General features: G+C 25.0%; 4 protein-coding genes across 13 annotated transcripts in view; 1 reads left to right on the top strand and 3 right to left on the bottom strand.

Annotated features, from left to right (window-relative positions):
• The first annotated feature begins 1 nt into the window (after position 1).
• bw (brown) lies at positions 2-25,698 on the top strand. Of its 8 annotated transcripts, none has more exons than XM_086902729.1 (15): positions 2-138; positions 311-385; positions 14,713-14,878; positions 14,993-15,041; positions 16,207-16,256; positions 17,060-17,193; positions 18,646-18,798; positions 19,546-19,784; positions 20,279-20,375; positions 20,908-21,150; positions 22,258-22,491; positions 23,284-23,419; positions 24,093-24,198; positions 24,506-24,606; positions 25,135-25,698. In XM_086902729.1, the coding sequence occupies exons 2-15, from the start codon at positions 383-385 to the stop codon at positions 25,314-25,316; spliced, it is 1,893 nt and encodes a 630-aa protein (XP_086758855.1). In that variant the 5' UTR covers positions 2-138; positions 311-382; the 3' UTR covers positions 25,317-25,698. The 8 variants fall into 8 exon arrangements, with proteins under 8 accessions (XP_086758855.1, XP_086758851.1, XP_086758854.1 ...); XM_086902725.1 differs by having other exon boundaries at positions 26-138; positions 19,528-19,784; XM_086902728.1 differs by lacking the exons at positions 2-138; positions 311-385 and adding an exon at positions 11,345-11,569 and having other exon boundaries at positions 19,528-19,784.
• LOC147658454 (uncharacterized) lies at positions 503-1,322 on the bottom strand. Its single transcript, XM_086902734.1, has 3 exons — positions 1,155-1,322; positions 944-1,037; positions 503-882 (listed from the first exon to the last, which is right to left on the bottom strand). Exons 1-3 carry the CDS (start codon positions 1,202-1,204, stop codon positions 709-711), a joined length of 318 nt encoding a protein of 105 aa, XP_086758860.1. The 5' UTR covers positions 1,205-1,322; the 3' UTR covers positions 503-708.
• On the bottom strand, positions 1,468-8,323 carry LOC100863659 (ATPase inhibitor mai-2, mitochondrial). Of its 2 annotated transcripts, XM_086902736.1 has the most exons (5): positions 7,631-8,323; positions 4,527-4,911; positions 3,601-3,844; positions 1,907-2,039; positions 1,468-1,763 (listed from the first exon to the last, which is right to left on the bottom strand). In XM_086902736.1, exons 1-5 carry the CDS (start codon positions 7,916-7,918, stop codon positions 1,632-1,634), a joined length of 1,182 nt encoding a protein of 393 aa, XP_086758862.1. In that variant the 5' UTR covers positions 7,919-8,323; the 3' UTR covers positions 1,468-1,631. The 2 variants fall into 2 exon arrangements, with proteins under 2 accessions (XP_086758862.1, XP_086758861.1); XM_086902735.1 differs by lacking the exons at positions 3,601-3,844; positions 4,527-4,911; positions 7,631-8,323 and adding an exon at positions 2,850-3,006.
• Positions 25,669-26,042, bottom strand: part of LOC100867452 (protein brown) — a 55,185-nt gene continuing 54,811 nt past the window's right edge. For both annotated transcript variants that reach the window (XM_086902731.1, XM_003695751.4), the window contains one exon: positions 25,669-25,894. In XM_086902731.1, the coding sequence (XP_086758857.1) occupies positions 25,713-25,894 (182 nt within the window). In that variant the 3' untranslated portion in view covers positions 25,669-25,712. The remainder of the gene's footprint in view (positions 25,895-26,042) is intronic.

The following is a 26,042-nucleotide window of genomic DNA, read 5'->3' on the forward strand; positions in this document are numbered from 1 at the left end:
TAGTCTTAAGCAATCTTTCGATACTGTGTGAATAATTTAAACTCGTTAAAATATTTTTTCATGAGAGTGATTATATTTCTTAACAAAAAATTAATAAATTACGTATACAATAAGAAAATTTATTAAATATTATGATATGTAAGTAGTTTAAAATCAAAATTAAAGTGAAATTAACAAAGAATTTAACAAAAATACATTTCTGCTAATTTTTTTACCAAAATCATTTTATTTTTTAAAAAATAAAATAACAAAATAAATTATTAACGTTATATATAAAACAATTTAAAATTATTTTATTTTATTTCTTTAGAAAATTGAAACAAGATTCAAAAAAAAAATAAGTTGAAGTTGAAAAAGCAATGGCGGGAAATGGCATGACATCATGGTGAGTTTCATATAATAAAAAATGTGTTCTTAACTTATGTAGATTTCAAAAATCACAAAATAAAAGCTTACGTAAATTTTTCATCTCAAAATAAGAATTGGAAGAAAAACTATCGTATTTACGATTCATTTTTTAATTATAAAATGTAAAACTTTGAATTACATTAACTATACTGCTCCAGTATAGGTTTCTAATTTCAATATATAATATATTATTATACTCAATATATATATGTATGTATATATATATATATATATTATTAGCAATTATTAAAATATGTCTCAAATTATTAAAAAAAACAATTATAAAAAAAATATATTTTTTTATTTTTTATCACTAGCCGAAATATCTTTTTCGAGACCTTTTAAAAATCGAAGATTTTCATTAATAGTACGATTATATTCGTCAATTTTATTTTGCATCGATGTAACTTCATCTTGCATACATTTTACTTCTTCTTGCATTTTTTGTTTTAACATTTCTAATAATTCTTTATCCTGGGAAATAAATGATCAAATGTCTTTATTGTTTATGATTATATAATTTATTCAAAATTACCTGTTTGTAATAATATTCAGCTTCAAATGCAATATCGTCATTTGAAGTTTTATTTTTATTAGAATCACTGTACTTCCTTGTTAAATACCTAGAACTATTCAAACCGGACAAATTGTCGGATTATTTTTAAAAGAAATGACATAACCATAAAAAAAAATTTTTTTAAATTTAACTACAAATTGCAAATTAAATTTTTAAATATTATACTTACTTAATCTTCATTACTTCGGACGAAAATTTTCGTATACAATGTCGAAACATTGTTTTTTATAATTTTTAATATCATTAATTTTACGAAAAACAAATCGCTCATGAAATTGAACGGAACAGAAATTTTGCGACTTTCTGTCACAGACAGTGAAACATTTGAATATAAATATAATTGAAAATATTGAGATGGTCGATTTGTATTGAAACTTTTTCATTTGAAATAATATATATATATATATATAAGCTTATATAAACTTATATAATATATATAAGCTTTGTTATTTTATAAATACAAGAAGAAAATAAATTGTCTATTTTATATTCAATATATATAATATATATAATTTTTCAGTTTAAAAAAAATACAGACATAAATATCTATTATAATTACTATTAATAATAATATAATTATTTAGAAGAGCATTACATTACAAAGAATAACATCGCTTGAAAAGTAAATACATAGTGTTGGATAATTTTATTTCTTATCCATTTCTGTAATTCTTTTTTTATGGCGGTTTATAGCTTCTTGATGACGTTTAATTTGTTCTTCATGGAAAGAAATTTCATCATGAAGATCTTCTTTAAGTTTTTTAAACTGTTCTTTTTGCTAAAATCAAAAAAATTAGACTTCTAAATAAATCCCTTTCAATTATTATATCATATATTTGTTTGTAATATAAAAAAATAATAAATAATAAGTAAAACATCATAAAAATTTAATTAGTACCAAAAAAAAATGTAATAACTAACCAGATTATAAAAATACTGATCTTCATGAGCAGCTTCCATTTTACCAAAAGATCCTCCAGCTTCACGAATAGAGCCACCACCACCACCTCCTTTACCTGCTCCAGATCCACGTTCTCCAATCATTCTTACTTGGCTAAAATAATCAAATGATCGAACTTTAATTAGTCTCAATATTAATAGTGCCAAAAAAAAAGCTTCGACACAATAGTAGCAGTTAAAAATACACAGAGTACATTTATATCATCAATACAATAAATATTTGAATATAAAACATCGATATTCAAATAATAAAAAATGATTGAACTTTAATTAGTCTCAATATTAATAGTGCCAAAAAAAAAGCTTCGACGCAATAGTAGCAGTTAAAAATACACAGAGTACATTTATATCGTCAATACAATAAATATTTGAATATAAAACATCGATATTCAAATAATAAAAAATGATTGAACTTTAATTAGTCTCAATATTAATAGTGCCAAAAAAAAAGCTTCGACACAATAGTAGCAGTTAAAAATACACAGAGTACATTTATATCGTCAATACAATAAATATTTGAATATAAAACATCGATATTCACATAATAAAAAACATTCCAACTAAATTATAATTATAAAAAAAATTAGATAAAAATATGCATGATAAAACCATTTTTCCATAATGATAAAATCAATAACTATTACATAAGTATATATAGTGAAATTAAAGAAAATCTTACAAACTTATTCATAGAATAGAATTTCAGAATTCATAAGAATATATTTTAATCTAAATGTAATTTATTACAAGAATTATCTCGTAGAAAAATAAATGGAAATGTTACTTTTTATTATACAAGTATTGTACAAAAGGGATCAATTTAAACTACGCAAAAAAAGAAATCTATATAAAAATCTATATAGTTTATTTATTAAACATCCTTATAAAATGCGTTTTTTTGTACCTCAATAAAGCCATATTTCGAGAAATTGTAGTAATAACTCGTTGCATTCCGGATAGAAGAATTATAATATAGCAAATAATACTATTCCGTTGGAAACCATACACTATTATAAGAAAGAGAACATTACAATGTATTAATCCAGTAGGATGTCCGCGAGATGGCTGTTCTGATGCATATTTGGCGGCAATATTAATTCAATTTTTTATATATAAAATTTTTATTATATTTATCATAACATAAATATAAAAATTAAAACAATTACTGTTGGTAATGAAAAAAATATTTTGTAATAAAAAAATATAATGTTTTTAATAATACAAATGATTATCAATAAATGTAAAGAATTTAAACAAAAAATAGGATCAAAGCAGAAGTTTTTAATTTAATATTAGAGAAAAAAATATTTTTTAATATAATTCGTATTCATTAAATTCATTTTTTATTTATTTTTTTTTTCTAATAAAACATCAATCCTTAAAATTCAAAAATTAATATTGAGATAAAATTTTATATATACTTTTCTCAAAAAAATAAAAAAATTTCATTGTAAAAAATTATTTTAGGTAATATATAATCAATATTATTTTTTATCTATGTAAATATCGTGAATAATATTAAATAAGTAAAAATTTAGATAAAATTTTGTTCCATTTCTTTGAAACGTTTTTCTATTAGAAATAATTAATAATTATTTTTAATATTATTATTTATTCTATAGAATATATATTCTATAGAACAGTTATGAAATTACCTGTAATATTCAGCAGCTTGATTCTCCACAAGCTGCCTCTTGATCTCCGAAGTTTTCAACTCGTTGATCGCAGTCTGTTTCTGCAACTCTACCTTTTCTAAAGCAATATTTAACATTCTTAACTTCAACTCATGTTCTCTCTGAGCCATGTCGAACATCCACATTCGTCCTTGAATAGATTCATCTTGTTCATTATTAAACCTACTATTCCTTTCCTTCATGTAAGACGTAGATACACCATCTTCTATTAAAAAAAAACAGATAAAAATTAAACGAAATTGTTTCATTTCCTTTAAAATCATAAAATATTTAACATATGTTTTATTTATTTTATTTCTTTTCACTATATGAAATAATATTTAAAAAAAAAAAGCTATGAACTCTCTATTACGATTTTCTTTTTTCAAATTTTAAAACAATGTTCATGTTTGTCTAAAGTAACTAATGGAAAACAGGATAGAAGGTGACTTTATATATAAAAATAAATCGAAAAGAACAATATTTTGAAGTTTCGTTTTCAAGAAAATCGAGAATTAGAAACTTATCAAATATTTATCAATTTTTTTTTTAATTCTAACAGTATATAAATCAATTATCATTAAATTATATATCATCAAATTAATCTACATGTAAAAATAAATGAAGAATGTAGAATAAAATTTTATTTCTTTAAAATTAATTTTTGAAAAAATTTATTCTATATTCTCTACTCTACATTTTCACATATAAATAATCTTCTAGCAATAATACAGTAATATAATAATATCAATATAAATAACATCTAACTTTTTCAGAAATCTCAAACAAAAAAAATTTTATTGTTTTTTTTTTTCTATTTATATTTACATATAGAGTCACTTCCATTTATCAAACGCTCTATAATATATGTATATATATATATATATTTCGAGAAAAATTATAGATACCATCGTAAATCATAGTATCCATAGAATTGAATCCTTGTTCAGGCAAATCTATCGGCTCCTCCTCCGAAATCCGTAATCGTTTTTTCTGCTGGACACCTGGTTTTTCCTTAAGAACTTCACTCTGACTGCTGTCTTCCTCTGTATTGTATTCGTCGCTATCCGCGTCAACTTTAATTTCGTTCGTAGTCACTTCCGGCGTGGTGGCCGTCAGCTTGTTCAAAATTGCCTGCAAACTCGTCAAATTTTCTGGACTTCTCCGACCGTTTTCGTCCGAACGATCCTTGTCTCCGTCGTTTTTTCTCGTTTTTTCCATTAATTTCCATACTTCGATGGAAAGATCTGATGGGCGACATTTGGCCGCCTCTTCCGGCCCCAGGGTTTTCATCTAATTTGTAATCGGTACTCGTGTTATTTTTGTGTAAAATGTAAAATGATAAAACTTGTGATGTTTGCGATGTTTGTGATGCGTTTCACATAGGAAAAGGAGGAGAATGTTTATATTTTTTTCTCAAACGTTTGAGCGTTATAGGTTAATGCGTTTTTTAATAGGAAATAAACAATTTGGTGTTTTCTCCTCGTATATTTTAATTTTTAATTAACTTGGATGTATGTAGGTTAAAATGATTATTTTATATTTATGTATATATTCGTATGAAAATAATAAAGTTTTTACTTTGTTTTTTGTATTTTTTGAAGATCATATATATATATATATATATATATATATATATATATATATGATAAAATTTTAACACAGAAGATATAAAATATGGTTCTTTATAAAATAATTTGATTTTGGCATGATGAACAATTAAAAAACATTGTTCTTATTGATTAAATATATTAATATCTCTTTTGTATAAAAACGTAGGATAATTTGAAATAAATTTTATTGAAGGAAAAGTTCGTTATCGATTCTTATAATCTGGAAATTAGTAAAACAATATTTTTATTTTGTTATTCCAATAAATAATAATTGCTTTTAATAATTGGATATTCACGTAGGTATTAAAAATTACATGAATTAAAATATATGTTAATAAATGTGTATTTATAAATGTGCAAAATAATAGCGTCGTATGATTAAATTAAAATACGTAATCATTAATACACAAATACATATTTATAATACATATTAAAAATAATTATTTCAAATATATATATTTATGCATTTATATTTAAATAAACGTGAAATAATTGCTAAAAGTCACATGTTTGTTTGTTGTAATAAAAACATAACAGAAAAATCACAATTTTAAATAAAAAGAGTTTGAATATTTAAAGCTTCTTTAATCTTATAAAAAGATCCTATTATATTTAAATTTAAAATCCGATTTATTTCATCAACATTAAATAAAGATATAAAAAAATTTTTTAATTTTTCTGTACAAATTATTTTTTCATATAAATTATTCTAGAATAATAAAAATTAAAATAAATTGATACTATTATTATTGCATTTATTATTAAAAAAAAATCCATCTTGAAAAGATCAAAACATTTAAAACTATAATCTCCACTTAAAAACTTCTTAATCAAAAAGAAAGGTTCTTGAAGACACGCTCATTCATTTTTCAAACATTCGATCAATCATTATTGTTTCTAAAACCGCGTTTACATTAGGCAACTTTTGATCGAACACTGAATTGATCAAGTTCTTCGTAGTAACATAATACTAACGACTTTTGATTGTTCAATAAAAATAGCTCAATTATTCATCAAATATCAATTATTTAGAAATTTAATTTTTTCGGATTTTAATAACTTCGAAATATTTTGTAAAATTATCATTTATCATAATTTCTATATTTATATTAGTATCATTAACTTTAATTTCCAAGAAACTATTTATAAAAAAAAAAAAAACATTTATTAGACTTAAATTTATAATTGATAACATATATCATATTTCGCTTTTTATGACAAATATATTATTACTCATATTTGATACATTGATAGATAGACTTATGATAGATCAACAATTTTAAATCGTAGATTTTAATATTAGATAAAAAATAAATAGAAACCTAAGAATCATAATAAAATTGATCATATGAATTTCTAAATGTATATAATAATTATAATAAGTTGATATAAGTTTTAATTGAACTAAAAGTAATTTATATTACAATGAATTATATAAAATGCAATAAATCAATAAAATTTAATCTCATATAACCTAATCTAACATTAACTTTTCTTTATTGTTTAAATTATATTATATATATAATGCAATTCCTATTAGGTGACCATATAGAAAGAATGTATTTGTAAACTTAAATTTGATAATACTTTTTTTATGAAAATATTTGAAATTAAAGTAGGAATATACATAGCAAAAAAATTTTCAAAATCACAACTTTGACAATATATTTCAAAGTCATTGAAATCAATAAGCAGGCTAAACTCTTAAAGCGGATGTCCTTCTTTTTACAACGTAGCATAAGGCGTATATTCACCAACGAACTAAGTTTATAAATATTATTCGCTGGCTAGTTCGTTGCACATTGCTTATTATTCGTAAAAATATTCACAATGAATACATAGTTTGTAAACTATTACAATTGTATCTCTCGAGAACAGCAGTGTAAATCCAATATTATAAAACACAGAAATAAGGTATAGTTTATACGCATCTGTTTTATAATATAATGCTATGACGAACGTTAAAACTTTCTTTTTCTTTGACGTTTGTGAAAAGCCTAAATAATTCATCTATTTTCGATCGATTTGATTCACGTTAGAATAGTTTACATCTAATCATAAAAACAAACTAACCTTCAGTCAAAGCTTCAATGCTTATATTTCTCATACTGAACAATAACACAAATACACAATATTATCGACAGATTAAAACTTAACCTTTCGTGTTTATATTTTGGATCGCTGCTCTTCCATCACACGCCATATACATATATACATATATATATTTAAACAATACGATTCGTCGAAAATCAACTGGTAATCAACTTTGGTTGTCAACCTAAGTTGTCTAATGTAAATACGACTTTTATTTACTCTTAGTCGATCGATTTGATCGATCACAAATTGCTTAATATAAACGCGATCTAATCGATGTAACAGAAATGCAACAATTGATTAACCTTTTCCGCAAAAGTATACATCTCCATCCTCGCCTGCGATTTCATTCTTCTCCATTGTTCTCTCATTCTGGTGATATCCCTGTCTGTGGAGAATATCCCGCGAAAGGCACGGTGAATCTGTTGCCAAGCTAACATTTTCATCGCGGATGCGGCCGCATCGATCTTTTTGTTTTCGATCGCACTCACGTGTCCTTTGATTAACGAGAATAAGGCGTTTTTCTCCTCAGGGATCCAATTTTGTGTCCTTTCGCGTTTTTTCAGTAGCACGGTCGTCGAATTCGAACACATTTTCGATTTTTTTCGTTTTAATTATTCGTTTATCGAGATTTTTTTTTTTTTGATGATATTATTAGTGAGATACGGATGCAATTTTTACGAATAGTTTAGTAGTAATTTCGACTTAACTACACGACAAAACATGCGCACGACTGTCAACTGTTCACGACGCGATTAGATGATGTTTCTCGCGCGTTTACTTGTTTAAGCTCTGGTTTAGCACAGTCGAGTGTTTAACGTCGACACGAATACGCGTACAGCTTGATTGGAAAGTTTGTGACACTGTATGTTTCTTCATCTTTTTAGGGATTTTTTTAAATAATGATTCGAACATAATCATAATTTTGTTGATTGAATCGTTCGATTTGAAAATTGGAATATTTCCAAAAGTTAAAAAAAAAAAAAAAAAATCAGTCCTCTTTCTTTATCAAAATTAATTAAAATAATTTTAAAATTGTTAAAAATTTCTTTTTATTATAAATAAAAAGAAAATATTTAATTGTTATGATTAATTTTTTTTTAATGATTTACGAAGGAAGAAAATATTGTACAATATTTAAATATTGAATATTTTAAATTAATATTATGAAAGGAATGGCACAGGATATATTTATGTATAAATAAATTTATCTCTTGCAATTAAAATCAATATCGAATAAAAATATTATCCGTAATATTAAATATTGAATGATTAATGATAAAATTGAGTTAAATCACGATTTGTTTATGTCTCCTTTTTTGAATAAATTTGTTAAATTATTTATTAAGAGATGAAAATTCTTGTTATTAACTTCATCAACATAATATATTATAAAAATTACTAACATATAATCACATATATTATTAATCTCTAATCAAATTTTTTTTCTTTTAAATAAGATATTTTATATTTATCGTGATAAAATCTAATCGCACCAGAAATTAATTAAAAACTTATAATGTATGACTATCTACAAAATATCTACACAATGTAGAAGTTAATATTTGCAATGTTGTTACAGTTTTCAAATCTTATCTTACTTATCATTCTCGTACTTTGCTAATATATCATTTTACCGACATTAATGGCCTATTTAGAACAATTATTAATTCTTAGTTTTTAAATCAAAATAATTATAATTATAATAATAATTAACTGTAATATTTTTTTTATAAAAATAAAAAATTTTGAAATATATTAAAAAAAGTCAAATTTTAAATTCATTGACTTCTATTACATCTCTATTACATCTCTAAAATTCCCAAAATTTTCGAAATTATATTTTGCAATAATAATTGACAATCTTATTAATATCAGCAATCTAAACATTTTTACTTATATATAATGATAAATCTAATATAAAATTATAAGTCATGTTTTTCAAATTTTCAAATGATAATGATTTTGAAGTTCATTCTGTTACGAAAAATTACAACATTTTTAAAAACTATAATCTGATCAATCCAATTAATATATAGACACTTAACAAATTTTTAAACTTATTTCTTTCGAAAACAAAGATCGTGAAAAAATATCATTTTTTTTCTTCGATTTATTTTTGCATATAAAATTATCATTTATCGATTACAGTACAATTTTTGAAACGCTCAGATAATTCTATAATTTGTATCCTAAATTCTTCGATCTTAATTTTAAAATTAATGGAACGAAATTAAAAACGAATACAAAGATTTAACAAATAATCGAAACTTTTACATTTAGAATCACCACGATTTTTGGGACACCCTGTATGTACATAATTCTTTCTTATCCTAAATTCTGTCTTTTTAATTTAATAAAATTAATGGAACGAAATATTGAAAACGAGTGCTGAAAAAGAATTCAACAAATAATCGAAATTTTTGCATATAGAATCACGATTTTTGGAACACCCTGTACGTAATTCTTTCTTAATTTCTAAATTCTGCCCTTAATTTTAAGTGAAACGAAATTAACCTTTTGAAAAGGGTTAAAATGATCGAAACTCTAGCAGAAATTAAATTAAACCCTTCCATCGAAACTTTTGCATATGATAAATAATCGAAACCGTTAACATACGCGTCGCGGATCAACGTTCGGTTAAATCGGAACTAAGGGTGGACTAAACGTCGGCCATTTTGACATGGCACTAGCTAGGCGCTCGATATTAACAAATCTTCGATTCCCAGCCGGGGAGAAAGAGGCAACGAGAGAGACTGAGAAGAGGCGAAAGGGCAAGGGAAACAGGGGTGTGAGAGGGAGGAAGAGGGTGATTCATCGTTCCGCGCAACGCAAACATTGTTTCGTTTCATTTCGCGATCCGTCGTGGAATCATATTGCGCCGATTCCAATATTTCCATCGTTTCATTGCGATTGCGGACAACCTCACGCCGATGCCACGCTAAGTTATCCATCTTTCGTTTTTCGTTGATTCGATCGATCAATGACGATTATCAGATCGTTGGATCGTTTTAGATATGCATAGAAAAGTATTCATAGAATATAAAAATATGCGTAAAAGTATAGTACGCGTTACGATATTTGAGCAATCTTCAGATAGAATCAAGATAAATATTGATTATTCAATTATAATTAGAGTACATTTATCTTAAACAAGTTTGTAATAAAGATAAAGATTTATAGAATATGAAAATATATGTATAATTATGTTTTAAAGAGATTCATTTATTTTCTATTTTTTTAAATAAAAACTTTCTAAAATGATTTAATCGAAAATAAAATAAATAGAAATGATCATACATATAAATGTTTGGCTTCACGAACGATTTATTTCATGTTTTTTTACCAAACATTAGTAATAAAAAATATTTTATACAAATTATTGTTAATAAAGAAAGAAAGAACAAAACAATATAAAGAAGTATTAAATTTAATTACTATAATATTGAAAAGAAAGTGTGGATGGATCAAAGAAAATAATACATATCGAACTAAAATCTAATTTAAACCTAAACTTATTCCAAACACAATTTAAATCGAACTTAAATCTATTTAATCTAAATCTAATCCTAAAATCCAAACACAATCCAAACTTAATCTAAAACTATCTAACTTATACCTATCATAAACTTGTTCCAACCGCAATCCAAACCTAAACCTAACCTAAATTTATTTCAAACGTTATAGGTGCAATTTCTAACTTGAACTTATTCCAAACCTCTTATCTTCAAAAATTTTTTATGTATATAACAAAAAATATTCTTTACTATAACAACAGACACATTTATAATCATAAAAAGTTGTTTAAAATAATAAACCTCAATAATAAACCATTAATAAATAATTACTATCTTTAATTTCTAAAAAAAAAATTATTAAAATTTAACTTCCAACCAATTGTGTATACACAAGAAGATCATTAACTATCCAACTGAATACACCCCCATCTGAAGTAGATTTAGCATCTCTAATATCCGCCAATCCGCTAAGAAATACGTCTTCTTGTAGCATAATCCTTTCACTGTTTCCACCAACGAGTTCGTTGTATTATAGTCGTTGTATAACGGTCTTCCGTTCCATATAAGACACACAGTCGCTTATTCTTTCACAAAACCACTTGCGATGGTGTCGCGAGCAAAGCTCCACTCTGGTTACTACAACTTGACCAGTCTCTCGTTTTAATTCCTGCACTTCATTCAACCGATACGCCATAATAAAAACTGTAGAACTAACCTGTATTATCGGTTAGTTTAGTGTTTCGTGGAAATTATTCTATTTAAAATTAATTTGTAATAGTAAAAGTGATAACTGATTTTAATTAGAATACCATGTTTTAATGATATTTTTTAATTATTCGTCGATTATATAGATAATCACTTAATATCTTGTGTTTCATTATACACGAAGATGTTACATAATGATGGTTACGTGTTGTTCCATGGATCTTCGAAGTATTTTCAAATTGATAAAAATTAATTGTAGTAGACCTTATTTATGTATCTATTTTCGATTATTTATGAACAATTTGTCGGGTAAATAATTTATTGTTTGTTGGTGATTTGTGAATAAATTATTGTGGAAATGTTGTAGAACTGTTTGTTGTATAGTGATTCTGCGAGATGATTTTCTACGATACGGTTAGAGTAAGTGGATATAATATTTGCCATGAACGATTTATGTTGAAAATGATTTTATTAATTGATTATTTTGGAAAAAATGAAAGACGTAGAGGAATTAATAAAAGGATTTTAAAATGAATTTATAACGGTGAGAATGAAGAATAATTTATTTGTTCAAAATATTTTTTAATAATTTTTATTGTCCATAATGATATATGAATTATTTTTACAAGAAAATATTTTAATTATGAAATATTTCACAGTATCGAGATATCATTATGAATTTAGACTGTAATAATTGTTGGAAACTTAAGAAATTTATATTTTACATAAAAATAAATTGAAAATGAAGATAATAAAATTTTCTGATATGTATAAAATTTGTAAATTTTTAAAAATTTGTAAATTAATACGATAATATGATTTTTTTATAAAATTAAGATAAAAGAAATATAAATTATGATTTAATTATGACTAAATCTTATTTGTTCTTATAAAATATTAATATTATATTGAATACTTTTGGAAGGATCGATTTCAGAGGCTAAAGCATGAATATAAAATGGTATACAAATATATATCACTTCAAGTTTTATTTATTAAATTACGAGCAAATGAAGTTTATGTTAGATGGAGCAGGTACACTCTATCTTCATCACTCTTTGTCTAAACTTTATTTCTTTATAACTTAATAAATATATCTTAATTCACATTTTTGCATCCCAACTTTTGCATTTGATAGAATTAATCTTCTGAAGATATCCTGTGAATATATTAATATTACATGTATGGTCTACTATCTTATCAATGTGAACTTAAAAAGAATAAGACAAAATATTTAATCAAGACAGATGTGCATTAAGGTGTAACGAAATACTTAAGCATAGGCACACTTATTTCCAAGATTAATACGAAATTTTCTATTTTAATTATTAAATGACAAAATTAAATGTGTTTTGAAATTAAAACTTTTTTAATTCTTTTTTTTTTTTTCTTATATTGTTCATGCATACTTCACTCGAAAATTGTATTTATATTACATATTTACATTAATATATTACATATAATGTTTAATGATATTTCTTATATTTTATATTTTACACATATTGGATAATATTTTTTTCCCAGATGAAGATTGCAAAGATATTAATTTCGAATAAAAATTTAAATTTCTTAAATTTCCAACAAAATGTTAAAATATTATGTTAAATATTATTTTTTTTTTTTTATAATTTACTAGAGATATTTATTTTACGATTTGAGATAGATATCAATGATATTTGTATTATTATTATTAGGAAAATATTCTCATTTTTCATAGGGATATTCTCCTCGTGTACATGATTGATTTTTTCTTTTTAAAAGTTTTGCGGTTTGATAAATGCATGCGTGCAAGTTAAACATGATACATTTGCTTCATAGAATTCTTCACTTGACTCATATATATATATATATATATATAAACGAATATAAAGTAAGTTTCTTTTAAAAATAAAATCTGTATTCATCAGAAAATTTATTTATATTTGAATTTCTAAATCTTAGGAAAAATAATATAATTAAGATTAGTGAAAAATAAAGATATGTGCAAATAATTTTTCTAATTATTATATGTATATTACATATATATGTTTTTTGTTAGAAAGATATAATTTAATAAAATTTGAGCCTTTTTTAAAAAGAAATTTACCTATTTGTTAAATTTATATTTTCCTCGAATAAATAAATGATTTAATAACTGAATAATAAATACAGTCAATATTTTTATAATACGAATATGATATGAATACAGTTTAATAATCTCAGATAAACATATAAACAATAGCAATCGTTATTATATTTATTTTTTTAATCTGTATTAATTTAGATTTCATTTAATATTCGATTTCGATACAATGGATAATAGAATTTTTATAAGACAATTGATTATACATATATTCTTAGTGAAACAGATCTTATTAAATTTAATGCCATTATATTTTTTTTAAAAACAAACATTGCAAAAAGAAAACAATAATAATATATTTATCATAAATAATTGTTACTAAAAAAGAAAATTTTTATTTTATTTACAAAAGGAATTTAATTCTGAAAAAATTGATAAAGTAGATATAAATACATTAATCTAAAGTTTAATTAAAAGATAACACTTACATAAACAGCATTATATTTGTTGATTCACAAGCCGGACTTGTGTTTTATATAATCGAACGTGATCTTATGTTAATGAGACATTGAGTGGAAGGGTTGCTCATTACAATAAACATTCTTGTATAATTACAAAAATCTTCTATGAATCTATTTGAATTTTTCTTATTCTTTTCTTTTTTTTTTTTTTTAATCTTTTGCGTTTCATAATAGTGACTCAATTCTGAATAATTACGATTGTTGATTTTAAATACGTTTTATCCATTCTCTAAACACGAGAATCACATTGGAAGCTCGATGGACGTTACATCGATTTCGTTTTTACTTTTGTTCATCTGTTTTTTGGGAATTTTCTGAATGAAGCGTCATGAGTTTTCAGATTTTACATTTTTTAAAATTTTTAATTTTATACAGTTTACGAGTATTGAAAAATTAGTAATTTTTATAATAAATTTCATGAAATTATTTATTGGAAGAAAGTTATAAAGTAAATTTTATTATATAGAAGATTATTTATTTATTTATTTGCTTTGTAATGAAATCATTTAAATTCAATTTTGATGATTGAAAAAGAAAAGAAGGAGAAATAAGTAATTATAAATTGTATTAAATTTTTTCAGATGAAGCAGCAGGTGAAATATCCTACTTTGCCTTTAAATGTACCAACTGATTTGTGTCTGACTTGGAAGAATATTTCTTACACGGTCGAGAGAAAGACCAATGGCGGCAGTCTTCGAGCGATTTTCGGTTTCCAATACACTGAGCTCATTCAATTACTCCATGGAGGTATATTTTACATTAGAAAAATCAAAGAAATATAATATCTTAATCAGATATAGATAGATTTAAATCAATAAATATGAATTATTATAAAAGATTAATTCTTTGATATGCTTCCAGTCAATGGTATAGTTAATTCTGGAATGTTGATGGCGATTATGGGACCAAGGTAATCATTGAGAATTTTTTTCTAACTCTGGAATACTAAATACGAATCGTGAATCGTTTTTATTCAAGTTTTTCAATATATAAATTAATAATTAGTTATACAATAGTTAATACAGTTTCCTTCAATTATTAAGCAATGAGATTTAACAATGTCCTAATTTCATGGGTGAAAAATGGTTTTCTTATAAAATTTATGTATTTTAAAAATTATTCCACTTTACCATATAGTACTTTATCATTAAAATTAATTAATGTTACTATGATATATCAATTTTTAATTAATTTTCTCAACAGAATGTACTAATTTTACAGTGAATTTTAATAATAGTATTCTAATTTAATAAAAATGTTCTTTTTAAAAAGTTTCAGATTTTATAGATTATCATTTGAATATTAAAAAGTTTTCAACAATCGTCTGATTTTTAAAAATTCCTTCACTTTTGATATAAATTATACATCAAATGACACATAGTAAATATTAAAGATATTCCATTTTATTCAATAAAATACGTTTTTCTATATTCTAATATAATAAATATAACTTCTTTTATAGAATTTAAAACTTTATGAATCGTTATTTGAAGACTATAAAATTTGTCAATCTAAAAAAAAACTTCACACCACAATGGCACACCATCCAAATTCATTTCATATTATCCAATGAAACTTTTTTTTACATTCAACCATTCAAAACGATTTGCTCATTCGTGCAGAGTTATATTCCATATAACACGTTGAAACGTGAAACGCTATAAAAGAACATTTTTTTCACCACCTCTTGAACCCGGACGATAAAACAAATTTATAGATCGTTAAAATTTCAATTGGAGCGTTATTAACAAAAGCTTCACATGTAAGATTTACACATCTCGAGAAGTTGTTAACGTTTAACGTTCTTGGATTAAGATTTTAACGTTTCTCCCTCTCCCTCTCTCTCTCTCTCTCTCTCTTTCTCGCTACTCCTTAACCAAGGGAACAGTTTGCTGATGCGTTTAATATTACAGTATGCTTAAAAAGAGGGTGGAGAGTAGAGCAAGGGGAAATAAAATTGGATGTGCCGAGCGTGGCTCGTGAAAATTGCGAGTGCTTAGTATTCCAGGGTTAATTGTTTCCAACGAGAGGGTTGAAAGTTTTTCCTTCATTCAGAGGAACTTCTCGATTTGCAGCGGCGCTGGAAAAACTACCCTTCTTGCAACTATTAGCAGACGTGTCAAAGGTTCATAAGATGATTCATTTATTTTGTTAGCTTGTATCCAAAAAATTTTGAAAAAAAATTTTAATCCTTTGGTTTTCTAAACAATAGGTTTTTAGCAGTATTTTTTTTTTTCATTTTCTTAATTTTTATTTATGTTATGTTGTATACATTACATCATATCATGTATAATATCTATATTTTCTCTCAACTTCTCTTTTCTCATTTGATATTGAAATGAATAATTTAATTCAATGTATTCCAAGTCTATTTCAAATTTCTTTATATCCAAAATTATTTTTATATAGATAATAATATAAATAATAATAATTTTTTGGCTGGTGACTTGGCTTTTGCTTTTTAATTTTTAATTTATGAATTATTTATTATTATTGAAGATATCATTCTTTTTAGTTCATTATTAGAAATCATAGCAAAGAAGAATATTAATAATGTAGTAATAAAATTAATACATTAGTTTATGTATTAATTTTGTTTGAATGGTTTTGCTTCATTCTAGCTTAATTAAATAATATATATATATATATACTATATTTTATTTGTTTGTATATTTATTCTTAGAAAAATTTGATAAATTTATTTTTACATTTAAAAAATTATCTCTTTTATATAATATTGCTCCAAAAATCTAAGTTCAGTAAAACATTTTTCCTTTACATTTACATAAAATTCCAATTTTAATATAAAGCAGAAGATAATGTAACAGATATAATTTTATAAAATTAGAAAAATAGGAAATTTTCTTTACTCTTTTACAATTTTTCCAATCAAAACAAAGAGATGTTTGATCGATGTGTTTTCAATAGGCAAAGCGACAGGTGACGTCTTGCTAAATGGGAAGCCTATCGATACCGAGCAGATGATAAGGATATCTGGATTCGTTCCACAAACGGACTTGGCAATCGAATCGCTGACAATCCAAGAGCATATGGAATTCATGGTTCGTCCAATTACAATAGCCTAATTAATTTTACAATGGCTCTTGAGCCTTTCACGTTCCAATTACATTCCTTTAAGAAATTTTCTGGTTCTCAGAATGATGTGAAGATATCCTTTTCGATACGATCCTTTTCAGCTTTTATTATAAATAGATAAAAATAATAATTGATCCATTGATAGAGCTAAAATTATCCAAATATGCAGATAATGATGGATATTTAAAAATCTGAATATTTATATGTATTATTTTTGTTTTAATTTTTTTTTTTTACATTAATATATATATATATATAAATACATTGATTGAAATTATTGAAATACACACATCATCATTGAAATTATTAGAAAATTTTTAAATAAATGATATTTGATCCATCAGAAGAATAGTAAGATTGAAAGATTCTTATTTTAAATTATATTATTCCCATTTATAATTGGAAATGTTTCAATTAAATGAAGATATAGAGGTGTCGAAAGTGTTTCTTTGATAAGTAATATTTCACGACCGACAGAAGTCCGTAAATCCAATCCCTCCCCCATTAATCACATTCACTTTAATGGACGATGGCGGTAGAATCTCGGTGAAACACGATCGAATCGTGAATAAACCGGTAACTGGTCAAAGTTTATGGGACGGTTCACGATACAGGGGATCGAATAATCGATTTCGATAAACTCGTATCGATCAACAGTTAACGATTTTAAATAATTGCCTCTTATTCGGGATCGATAAAGTGATTTATATCGCGTATAAAGCATAATATCCTGATTCGTTACACGTATAATAGAATGAAATTGCATGACTGTGACAGATCGAGATCCCTGTAATTGAATTTAATGAAACAGGGATTCCTTTGTTGGGGATATCGTGCTCCTCCGTTTATCGAATTATACTCGATTGAAAAAGAATTCATAGATCATCACATTTTTTTATTCTTTTATTCTTTGTATTTCTCTTTTCTTTAAGACTATTTACATACAAAAGTGCGAAGAATTTTTTTAAATACATCACATTCACTTAATTTCAATATTATTTCCAATGCTTATCTAGTGAAAGTAGAAATAAAAATTATTTATCTTCCCGTTTGGTATCCAATCATATTGCAAAAGTTTAGAATTGTATTACAAGAAGAAATAATTTCAAAAATGTTACTAAATACTAGTTAATAAATAATTTCAATTTTTGATATTATCCAAAGACTCAAGGTCAAATTTCCAGAGTGAAACTTCGTCTAAAATTCAATATTTCATTTTCCGTGGTGAAAAATTCATTTCGTGTTTCCATTGAATGGAAAATTTAAGCGAGAATTTTATGAACTTTCGTGTATAACTTTTAACTTAAAAAGCTTTATCAATGTTCAACTGACCATCAGCATTTGACTAATTCGTTTAAACGTTGAATGATTGGATTTCGGGCCCATTAAAACTTGGCGATTGTTCTTGGTCGATCAAGGCGTGCATGAAAATGGACAGAAGGCTGAGGGCCAACTTCAGACGGCAACGTATAACGATTCTGTTGAGAGAACTTGGCCTGGCAAAATGCACCTTCACAAAACTATCCGCTCTGTCTGGTGGTGAGAGGAAACGTGTCACTCTGGCTGTTGAGGTAAGTTAATTATTTCTATTAAAAAATTAAAAAAAAAAAAAAAAGGAAATTGAGGGGAAAGGAAGTTCAATTTAATTTCAAGTTTTCGAAAAATTTTAAAGTTCTCAAGGATGGAAGATCAAATATAAAATTTTTTTTATATTAATTTTGGAAGTTGAAGGAATATCAGAAATTTTCGAAGATAAAAAAAATTTCAATTGTTGAGATCTCAAAGATTCGAATTCCATCCCGATCTGAAAAGTCAGGAATGAATGCATCATAAAAATGCAATGATAAAAGCAAATGAAACAATTCAAAGCTCTGATAACATAAAGTAATACGCATATTTGTCTTATCTATTGACAATTATCTATCATTTCTTAATTATCGCACGTAAATTCACGAGTGAAACATTCATAAATCTCATAATAATAAGATTTTCAACTTTCAAATTTTGAAAACAAAGAGTTAATACACAAAAATATCGTTTAAAACTTACACATTAAATTATGCAATTGAAGTTTATTCGAGATGAGGCAAGACAGGGCCATTTGCCTCATTCTCCGTCTTGCTTTATCTAACGTAAATTTCAATCGATATTTTTGTATACTAAACTGTACTTTTGAATCGATTTTATCATATCAATTGTATACATATGCATCAATTAATATTTTATAGGACGAAAAATGTGTTAGAAGATTCACGTTTAATATTGGCTCGCAAAAATTCCTTAATATGAAATACACATAGAATAGAGAATTTTTCCAGCTACTCACCGAGCCGAGCATTCTCTTTTGCGACGAGCCAACTACCGGGTTGGACAGCTATGGTGCCATGACTGTGGTGAGGACGCTCAGGGAAGTGGCGGCCAGCGGAAGGATAGTCATTTGCTCGTTGCATCAACCTGCTTCCGGTTTATTGGAGATATTCCACGAGGTTTTACTACTCTCTGGTGGTAGAGTCGCCTTCCAAGGCTCCTCTATAGATGCCACGGAATTTTTCGATAGGTTCGATTGTAATATTTATTGTAATATTTGTTATTTAAATTAAGTTTAATTATTCTGAATTTATTGTTTTATTTAGCATAGAAATTTGAAATGAATTGAGAATGAATATTTGGTATTTAAACTTGCATTCGGTGTTAATTTAAATTGGCATGTTATTTAGGTTTTTTAAAGGAAGATTATACAATTTGTAAAGTTAATTTTTATGATATCTGTATTCAGTTTCGAAGTTTTTTCGTTAAAATTTTAAGATTTTTATCACTTCTTCAAACTCATTATTTTTAAGGAATTAACAATATAAATATAATATTTTTCAAAATTAATTCTTAGAAATCATAAAAAGTCACTTAATCCTTTTTCTTTAATGTAATTTCTTTTCACGATAACTTGAAGGATTGAAAATTTACAAATATTATATAAAAGAGGATCCAATGATCTCAAAATTTGAAATAATTTATTTTATTAACTTATTATTTTTTTTTATATATAATTTACAGCTTGAACCTTCCTTGTCCTCCAACTTTCAATAGTGCCGAATTCTACGTTTCTCAGCTATCCATTATTCGTGACAAAGAGGCTGAGAGTTATAGAAAGGTATTCGAAACAAAAATTGATAAAATCAAAAAATTCGCAGCTTCTTCCAATTTATGAAGATATATTTATCCTCATAGCATTTAAGTAATAAAATAATTCATTTTATGCTATATTAAAAAATTGACATGATTGATTTTTCGATTGGACAAATTATAGCAATTCTCTTATAATAAAGTTTAATAATATATATTGTTTAAAAACTGTAATTTCTTTTTTTTTTCTTTTTCTTCAAGTTTATATTTTACTTAAAAATACCACTCCTGGTATGAAAGACCATTTTTGATAATACAATTTAACATCTAAATTTTCTAAAACTATATTTTTATATAATTCTTATGTATTATAGAAAAATTATTTATGATAGAGATGTATCTCTAATTTAATTACAATTAAGCAACGAAATCAACAAAAAAATGAATTTACGAAATTTTATGGAGTAAATTCTTCTTCTTGGTATCTATTTCGTTAAAAATAAAGAATTATTTCGACTGCGGTCAGATAGAAAGTGAAATTAAGATGAACGTGTGTGCAGGTGAACTGGATCTGTGATCAATACGAGAAATCGAAATACGGTCTGAGGGTGTCGAAATTGATCGAATACTCTTGCGTCACAGAGTCCATGGAGCTGCCTTCCATATTTTCAGACGTCTCTTTATCTCTGAAAAATTTCAAAAAAGCTCGGCTCCTGACGCAATTGCACTGGCTCGTGTGGCGCATCTATCTCGACTACAAGAGGAATTACACGACTCTTTTCTTGCGATTCATAACGTACATGGTAAGTTGTCGTTAGCTCTGCTTCCCTTTTGACCAACGTTAAGTCGTCTGATCCCCTTCCGGTTGCTCCTCCGCTTTTGTGCTTTAATTGTTCCTCCATCATAATCTCGGCCATTGTTGCAGAAGCTTGTGCTAAATTAAATATTAAATTGAAGGAAAAATTAATCTCTTGAGGGATGAGCATATAATTAAAGTAGAGAATGTAATATAATACAATAATGCACATAATAAGAATAAAATAATTATTGTTATTTTATTGTAGGCAGTTAATAAAGTTAGTTGGTTTTTATTTTATTACTTATAAAAAGAAATTAATGGAATATATTTAAATTGAAATTTAAATTGATCCAAATCTCTTTGATCTGGACTATTATTTATGATGAATTTTGGATCATTATGTGAATTGAATTTTATTTTTATGAAATTATGGAAAAATTTACACTAGAATCTGTGAGAATATTTTTTAATTAAAAATTTAAACGGAAAAGATATGTGTTAATATTTTTTAAAATCCATATTTTTATTCCTTGTTTTTTTGTAAATTTTGATGATACAATTTTATATGTATTTATCACATTTAATAAAAATATTTCAATTCTTTTTTATTTATTATTACAGTAGATTATTATATATTGATCAGATAAAAGTTTTCTGATTTATTGTAAGTTATTCTACTAAATAGTTCTACTATTCAAATTTCAAATTTTTAACAAATGATTCGAATACTTTTGTAGATTATATTTATAATCCTTAAATTCCAAGTTAAATCATTTATTAAATTATTTTAATTCCAATAAAATCCAATATCTGCAGACTGAATTATACAGTGTTCTATTTGAATATATACATATATTCTATTTTAAAAATAGAAGAACACTGAAAATTGTATCATTTCCTTTAGAAAAATAAATTTCTACAAAAGACTTTCCAATATTATCTGAAAGATAAAAAGAGCGTAGAATTTCAAATATATCTTGAAAAATGATAGATATTTTTAATTAGAAAATAGATAGGTATTGTTTCTTTAATTTGTATGGATTTCTTCCAATTTTTCCCAATTTCATCCATTTTTAAATTCTCATAAAAATCGACAAACGGCTTTTTAAAGTGTATAGGAGTACTGATAGGGTTGCCCTTTATGAACATCTCGGGACAAGCGATGAATCAAGACACTATACAGAACATGCAAGGTCTTTTATACTTGGTGGTCGTCGAGACGGTGTTCACCTTCAATTATGCCGTTTTCTATACATTTCCAAGGGAATTGCCACTTTTATTACGCGACATCGCTAGTGGACTCTATGGTCCAGCTCCATATTACATCAGCAAGGTTATCGTTTTGGTGAGATTTATTTGATAAGTGCTCGATTATTGTTGATCTTTATATCAAAATATTTTTACCATTTATTTTTTCCAAGATATATTATTTAAATAAACAATTTGCTTTTTATGTATAAAAATAGCAAATCAGTAAATGAGAATCTTATTCAAGTTATTTTTTGAAAATTTTTTTGATTTATAATACACTTAAGTTTAAGAACGTTAAGTTTGTCATGTTAATGTTATATAAATACTATAATCTAAATAATAGATCCTTTTTATATTGTTATTTAGCATTTGGTATTTTAAGAATCTTAATAATATATCGATTTTAGTTGAACTGATTGACATATTCCTTTATGCCATTATTTATGATTCTTTTTTATATTCTTTTATTTTATTTTCATATTTTACATTTTTAAATAAAAGCAATTAATTATATTGTATTGATTGAAAAATAAATTTTTGAATCAGAAAATCGCGAGTACAACATAACTTGGCAGAATTATAAAAATTATATTTATATTTGAAATAAGTGAACGTTAAACAGGACAATTATTATTAAATGATAAATCTAAATTAAAAAAAAAATATAGATAAAAATATAATAAAATAATAAGGTAATTATTGAAACAACAATTATAAAATTCTTTGTGCTAAGAAAAATAAATTTTCGATGAGTAGAGAAAGATTATAATTTAATTGTACATCGGCCCCTTCATGCTTTCGAGATATTATGTTGCCTCGTTGAATAGAGGTGGAATCCAATTTCCGATTTCAATGTACGGATAGTAGATTTGGTGGAAATTTTCAGATACCTGGGGCGATAATACAGCCATTGCTGTATTCAGCTTTCATATTCGCAATCACGGGGCTGAAGGGTGGACTTTTAGGATTCGTTTACTTCGCACTGCCGGTTGTTGTCTGCGCCATTTCAGCATCCGCTTTTGGTGAGCATCCACTTGCTCGGCAAAAGAGGGGAATATGGAAGAGAAATAAATCGATTTTTGTTGAAGGAAAAATAATGATAAAATTTGATAGTAATAAAAAAGGGAAGAAAGTAATGGAGAAAAAAAAATAAATAAATAAATCAATTTACTTGCTGCATTGTTGTATAATTGATAAATATTTAAACGTTTAAACATAATTCCAAAAATTATAGGAAATTATTTTATATTGGGAAATTAATTTTTTTACAAGCTTGGGATAAGCTTTTTTAAAATTAACGATCTATAATTTTTTATGGATCTTTACAAAATAATTTTTCGAAAGTTGCAATCATTTTTATTTACATAAATTTATATAAAATAATTTACAATAAAAATTTCAAACGTTTATTTTTTTCTACACATCTATGCGAGAATGTATTAAATTATAAATATCGTATAAACTTAAAATATTAGAAATTTTAAAGTAGATTTTTGTATTTGTTTCATCTTATTAAATTTTTATATTAATTATATAAGAAATGATTTTTGAATTTTATGTAATTATAAGATGAAGGATAGAATAGCGTATTTAGCTATTATAAGAGTGTCATATCTCAGGAAGCGTTGAAAAATATTGGTCTAATTATATAACCAATAATATGACTGATAAGGACGATGTGATTTTTTTAAACAGGTTTATTTTTATCGGCGTCGTTCAAATCGATGGAGACGGCATCTCTATTTTCTGTGCCATTGGACTTTCTTGGTCTGATGTTCTGCGGGATCTATTTACATTTGGGGTAAGAGAAAAAAGAAAACAGTTAAAAATTTTATCAAGAAGAATTTGATTGTCAAAATTTATTTTATATATAGATTAATCAAATTGGTAACAATTTATTTTTATGATCCATTACTTAATAATACTCTCAAGATATCTTCTCAAATATCAAATTTAAATGTCTTATCACAGGTTTAATATTGTCGAGTGAAATTGATTAAAGAAAAAAAGAAGAAATATCAAATATATTATTGCAAATTTATTATTGCAAATTCTATTAAAGAGTAATGAGTAATGATGGAAAAAGGAAACGTTGGAAATTTTTCCAGATATTTGACGCCTGGTATCGCTTGGTTGAAATATCTATCGCAATTCTATTACGGCCTCGAAGCGGTTTCCTTGACGCAATGGCTTCTGATCGATCATATAAGTACGTAATTGCTCGTTGAAATCGATTAGATTTACTATTATCTCTTTATTTTTCATTTTATTGTATAAATTGTTTAATTGTATAGGAAATATTTGCTTGATTGTAATTATTAAATATTAGAGGATCGATGAAAATGTGAAAGAAAAATAAAGAATTATGGATTTTTTAGTTTTTACGAAATAAAAATTGGAAAATAACAATATAGAGAAGTTTTAAGGGAAAATTATTTATTTTTACATGAGAAAAGGTTTAATATTTTTTTATTTAAATATAACTTTTTAATTAATCTTTTCTTTTTAGAAATAAGATAATTATATACCATTAAAAATTTTCTTGTAATTCTTCAAATTTTTTTAAAATTTAAATTTTAACTTTATTCAGATTATTTTCTTAAAATTAAAAATTTTTTTACATCGCTTTTCGCTATGCAATTCGAAAAAATATTACGTAAATATAAATATATCAAACGTATAAAAATTAATTATAATTGGAATTAGAAAATATTTTTCAACACATTTTATGTTCAAGATTGTTCTTCAGATCCGGAAGAGCCGTGTATTTCCAGCGGACTAGGGGTTCTAGAGAAATATGGTTACTTGCCAACTCATTACACCATGGACATAATTGGTCTTTTAGTAATTTTTTCGTTCAGCCATCTAGCGGGTTTTCTGGTAATCAGGCACAGAAGTCGCAAGGAACCTGTTTATTAAATATTTCACTCTTAATTAATTTAAGTTACCTATATTTTTCTTCTTAAATTTATTTTATAAAAATGCACAAATTTTTATATAATTCATTTCTATTACCATTTCTAAATTTATATAATTAATTAAAGAAATAATTAAAATATCTTGCTCTCAAAGTAATTAAAATCATTTTTCGATTTCATTTAGATTAACAATTTATAAAACATTTTTGACATATACTAAAATGTTTGTAATATACAAATAACATTGGCAACTTTAATATTTTAATTATTTTAATTAATTATTATGTATTTTATGTATTAATGAAAGTAATATAGTAATAGGTGAAAGGTTATGAAAGTAATATTATAGTATATAATTTATAAATTATTTTATGTAAAATAATTGTATTATTGTTATTTATAATATCGTTTGAATTTTTCTCCTCCTTCGTAGGCCGAAATATCCAATGATATTCATTGCAATTGTTAAAGTCACGAGACCGCTCATATCCCAAATAAGATTGGTCTCCTTGAATCCATATTCCGACAACACTTGTTCTCCATTTTTTAAACAGGGCAAATCGCTAGATACTTGGCAATCTGTAAGAAAATTAGTTGAAATAAATTAATGATTATTTTTAATAAATTCTATTCCATCTAAAAAATCGAAATTTTGATCGAAGTCACTAAAATTATAAATAAATCATCAGATCTTCATAAAGAAAAATGTAAATTTTGAATAAAATAT

This window comes from Apis florea, unplaced genomic scaffold (assembly GCF_048593485.1).
Source record: "Apis florea isolate Af1SG1 unplaced genomic scaffold, ASM4859348v1 contig_2272_pilon, whole genome shotgun sequence".
NCBI lineage: Eukaryota > Metazoa > Arthropoda > Insecta > Hymenoptera > Apidae > Apis > Apis florea.

Coding starts and splice junctions, on each gene's coding strand:
- LOC147658454 (XM_086902734.1), bottom strand. CDS start 1,204: ATGTTTCGACATTGTATACGAAAATTTTCGTCCGAAGTAATGAAGATT. Junction 1,038..1,154: donor TCCGAAGTAATGAAGATTAA/GTAAGTATAATA, acceptor CGGTTTGAATAG/TTCTAGGTATTTAACAAGGA. Junction 883..943: donor CTGAATATTATTACAAACAG/GTAATTTTGAAT, acceptor TTTATTTCCCAG/GATAAAGAATTATTAGAAAT.
- LOC100863659 (XM_086902736.1), bottom strand. CDS start 7,918: ATGTGTTCGAATTCGACGACCGTGCTACTGAAAAAACGCGAAAGGACA. Junction 2,040..3,600: donor CAAGCTGCTGAATATTACAG/GTAATTTCATAA, acceptor TGATTATTTTAG/CCAAGTAAGAATGATTGGAG. Junction 1,764..1,906: donor ATCAGTATTTTTATAATCTG/GTTAGTTATTAC, acceptor TTTTGATTTTAG/CAAAAAGAACAGTTTAAAAA.
- bw (XM_012489479.3), top strand. CDS start 11,945: ATGATTTTCTACGATACGGTTAGA. Junction 11,969..14,712: donor TTTTCTACGATACGGTTAGA/GTAAGTGGATAT, acceptor AAATTTTTTCAG/ATGAAGCAGCAGGTGAAATA. Junction 14,879..14,992: donor CATTCAATTACTCCATGGAG/GTATATTTTACA, acceptor ATATGCTTCCAG/TCAATGGTATAGTTAATTCT.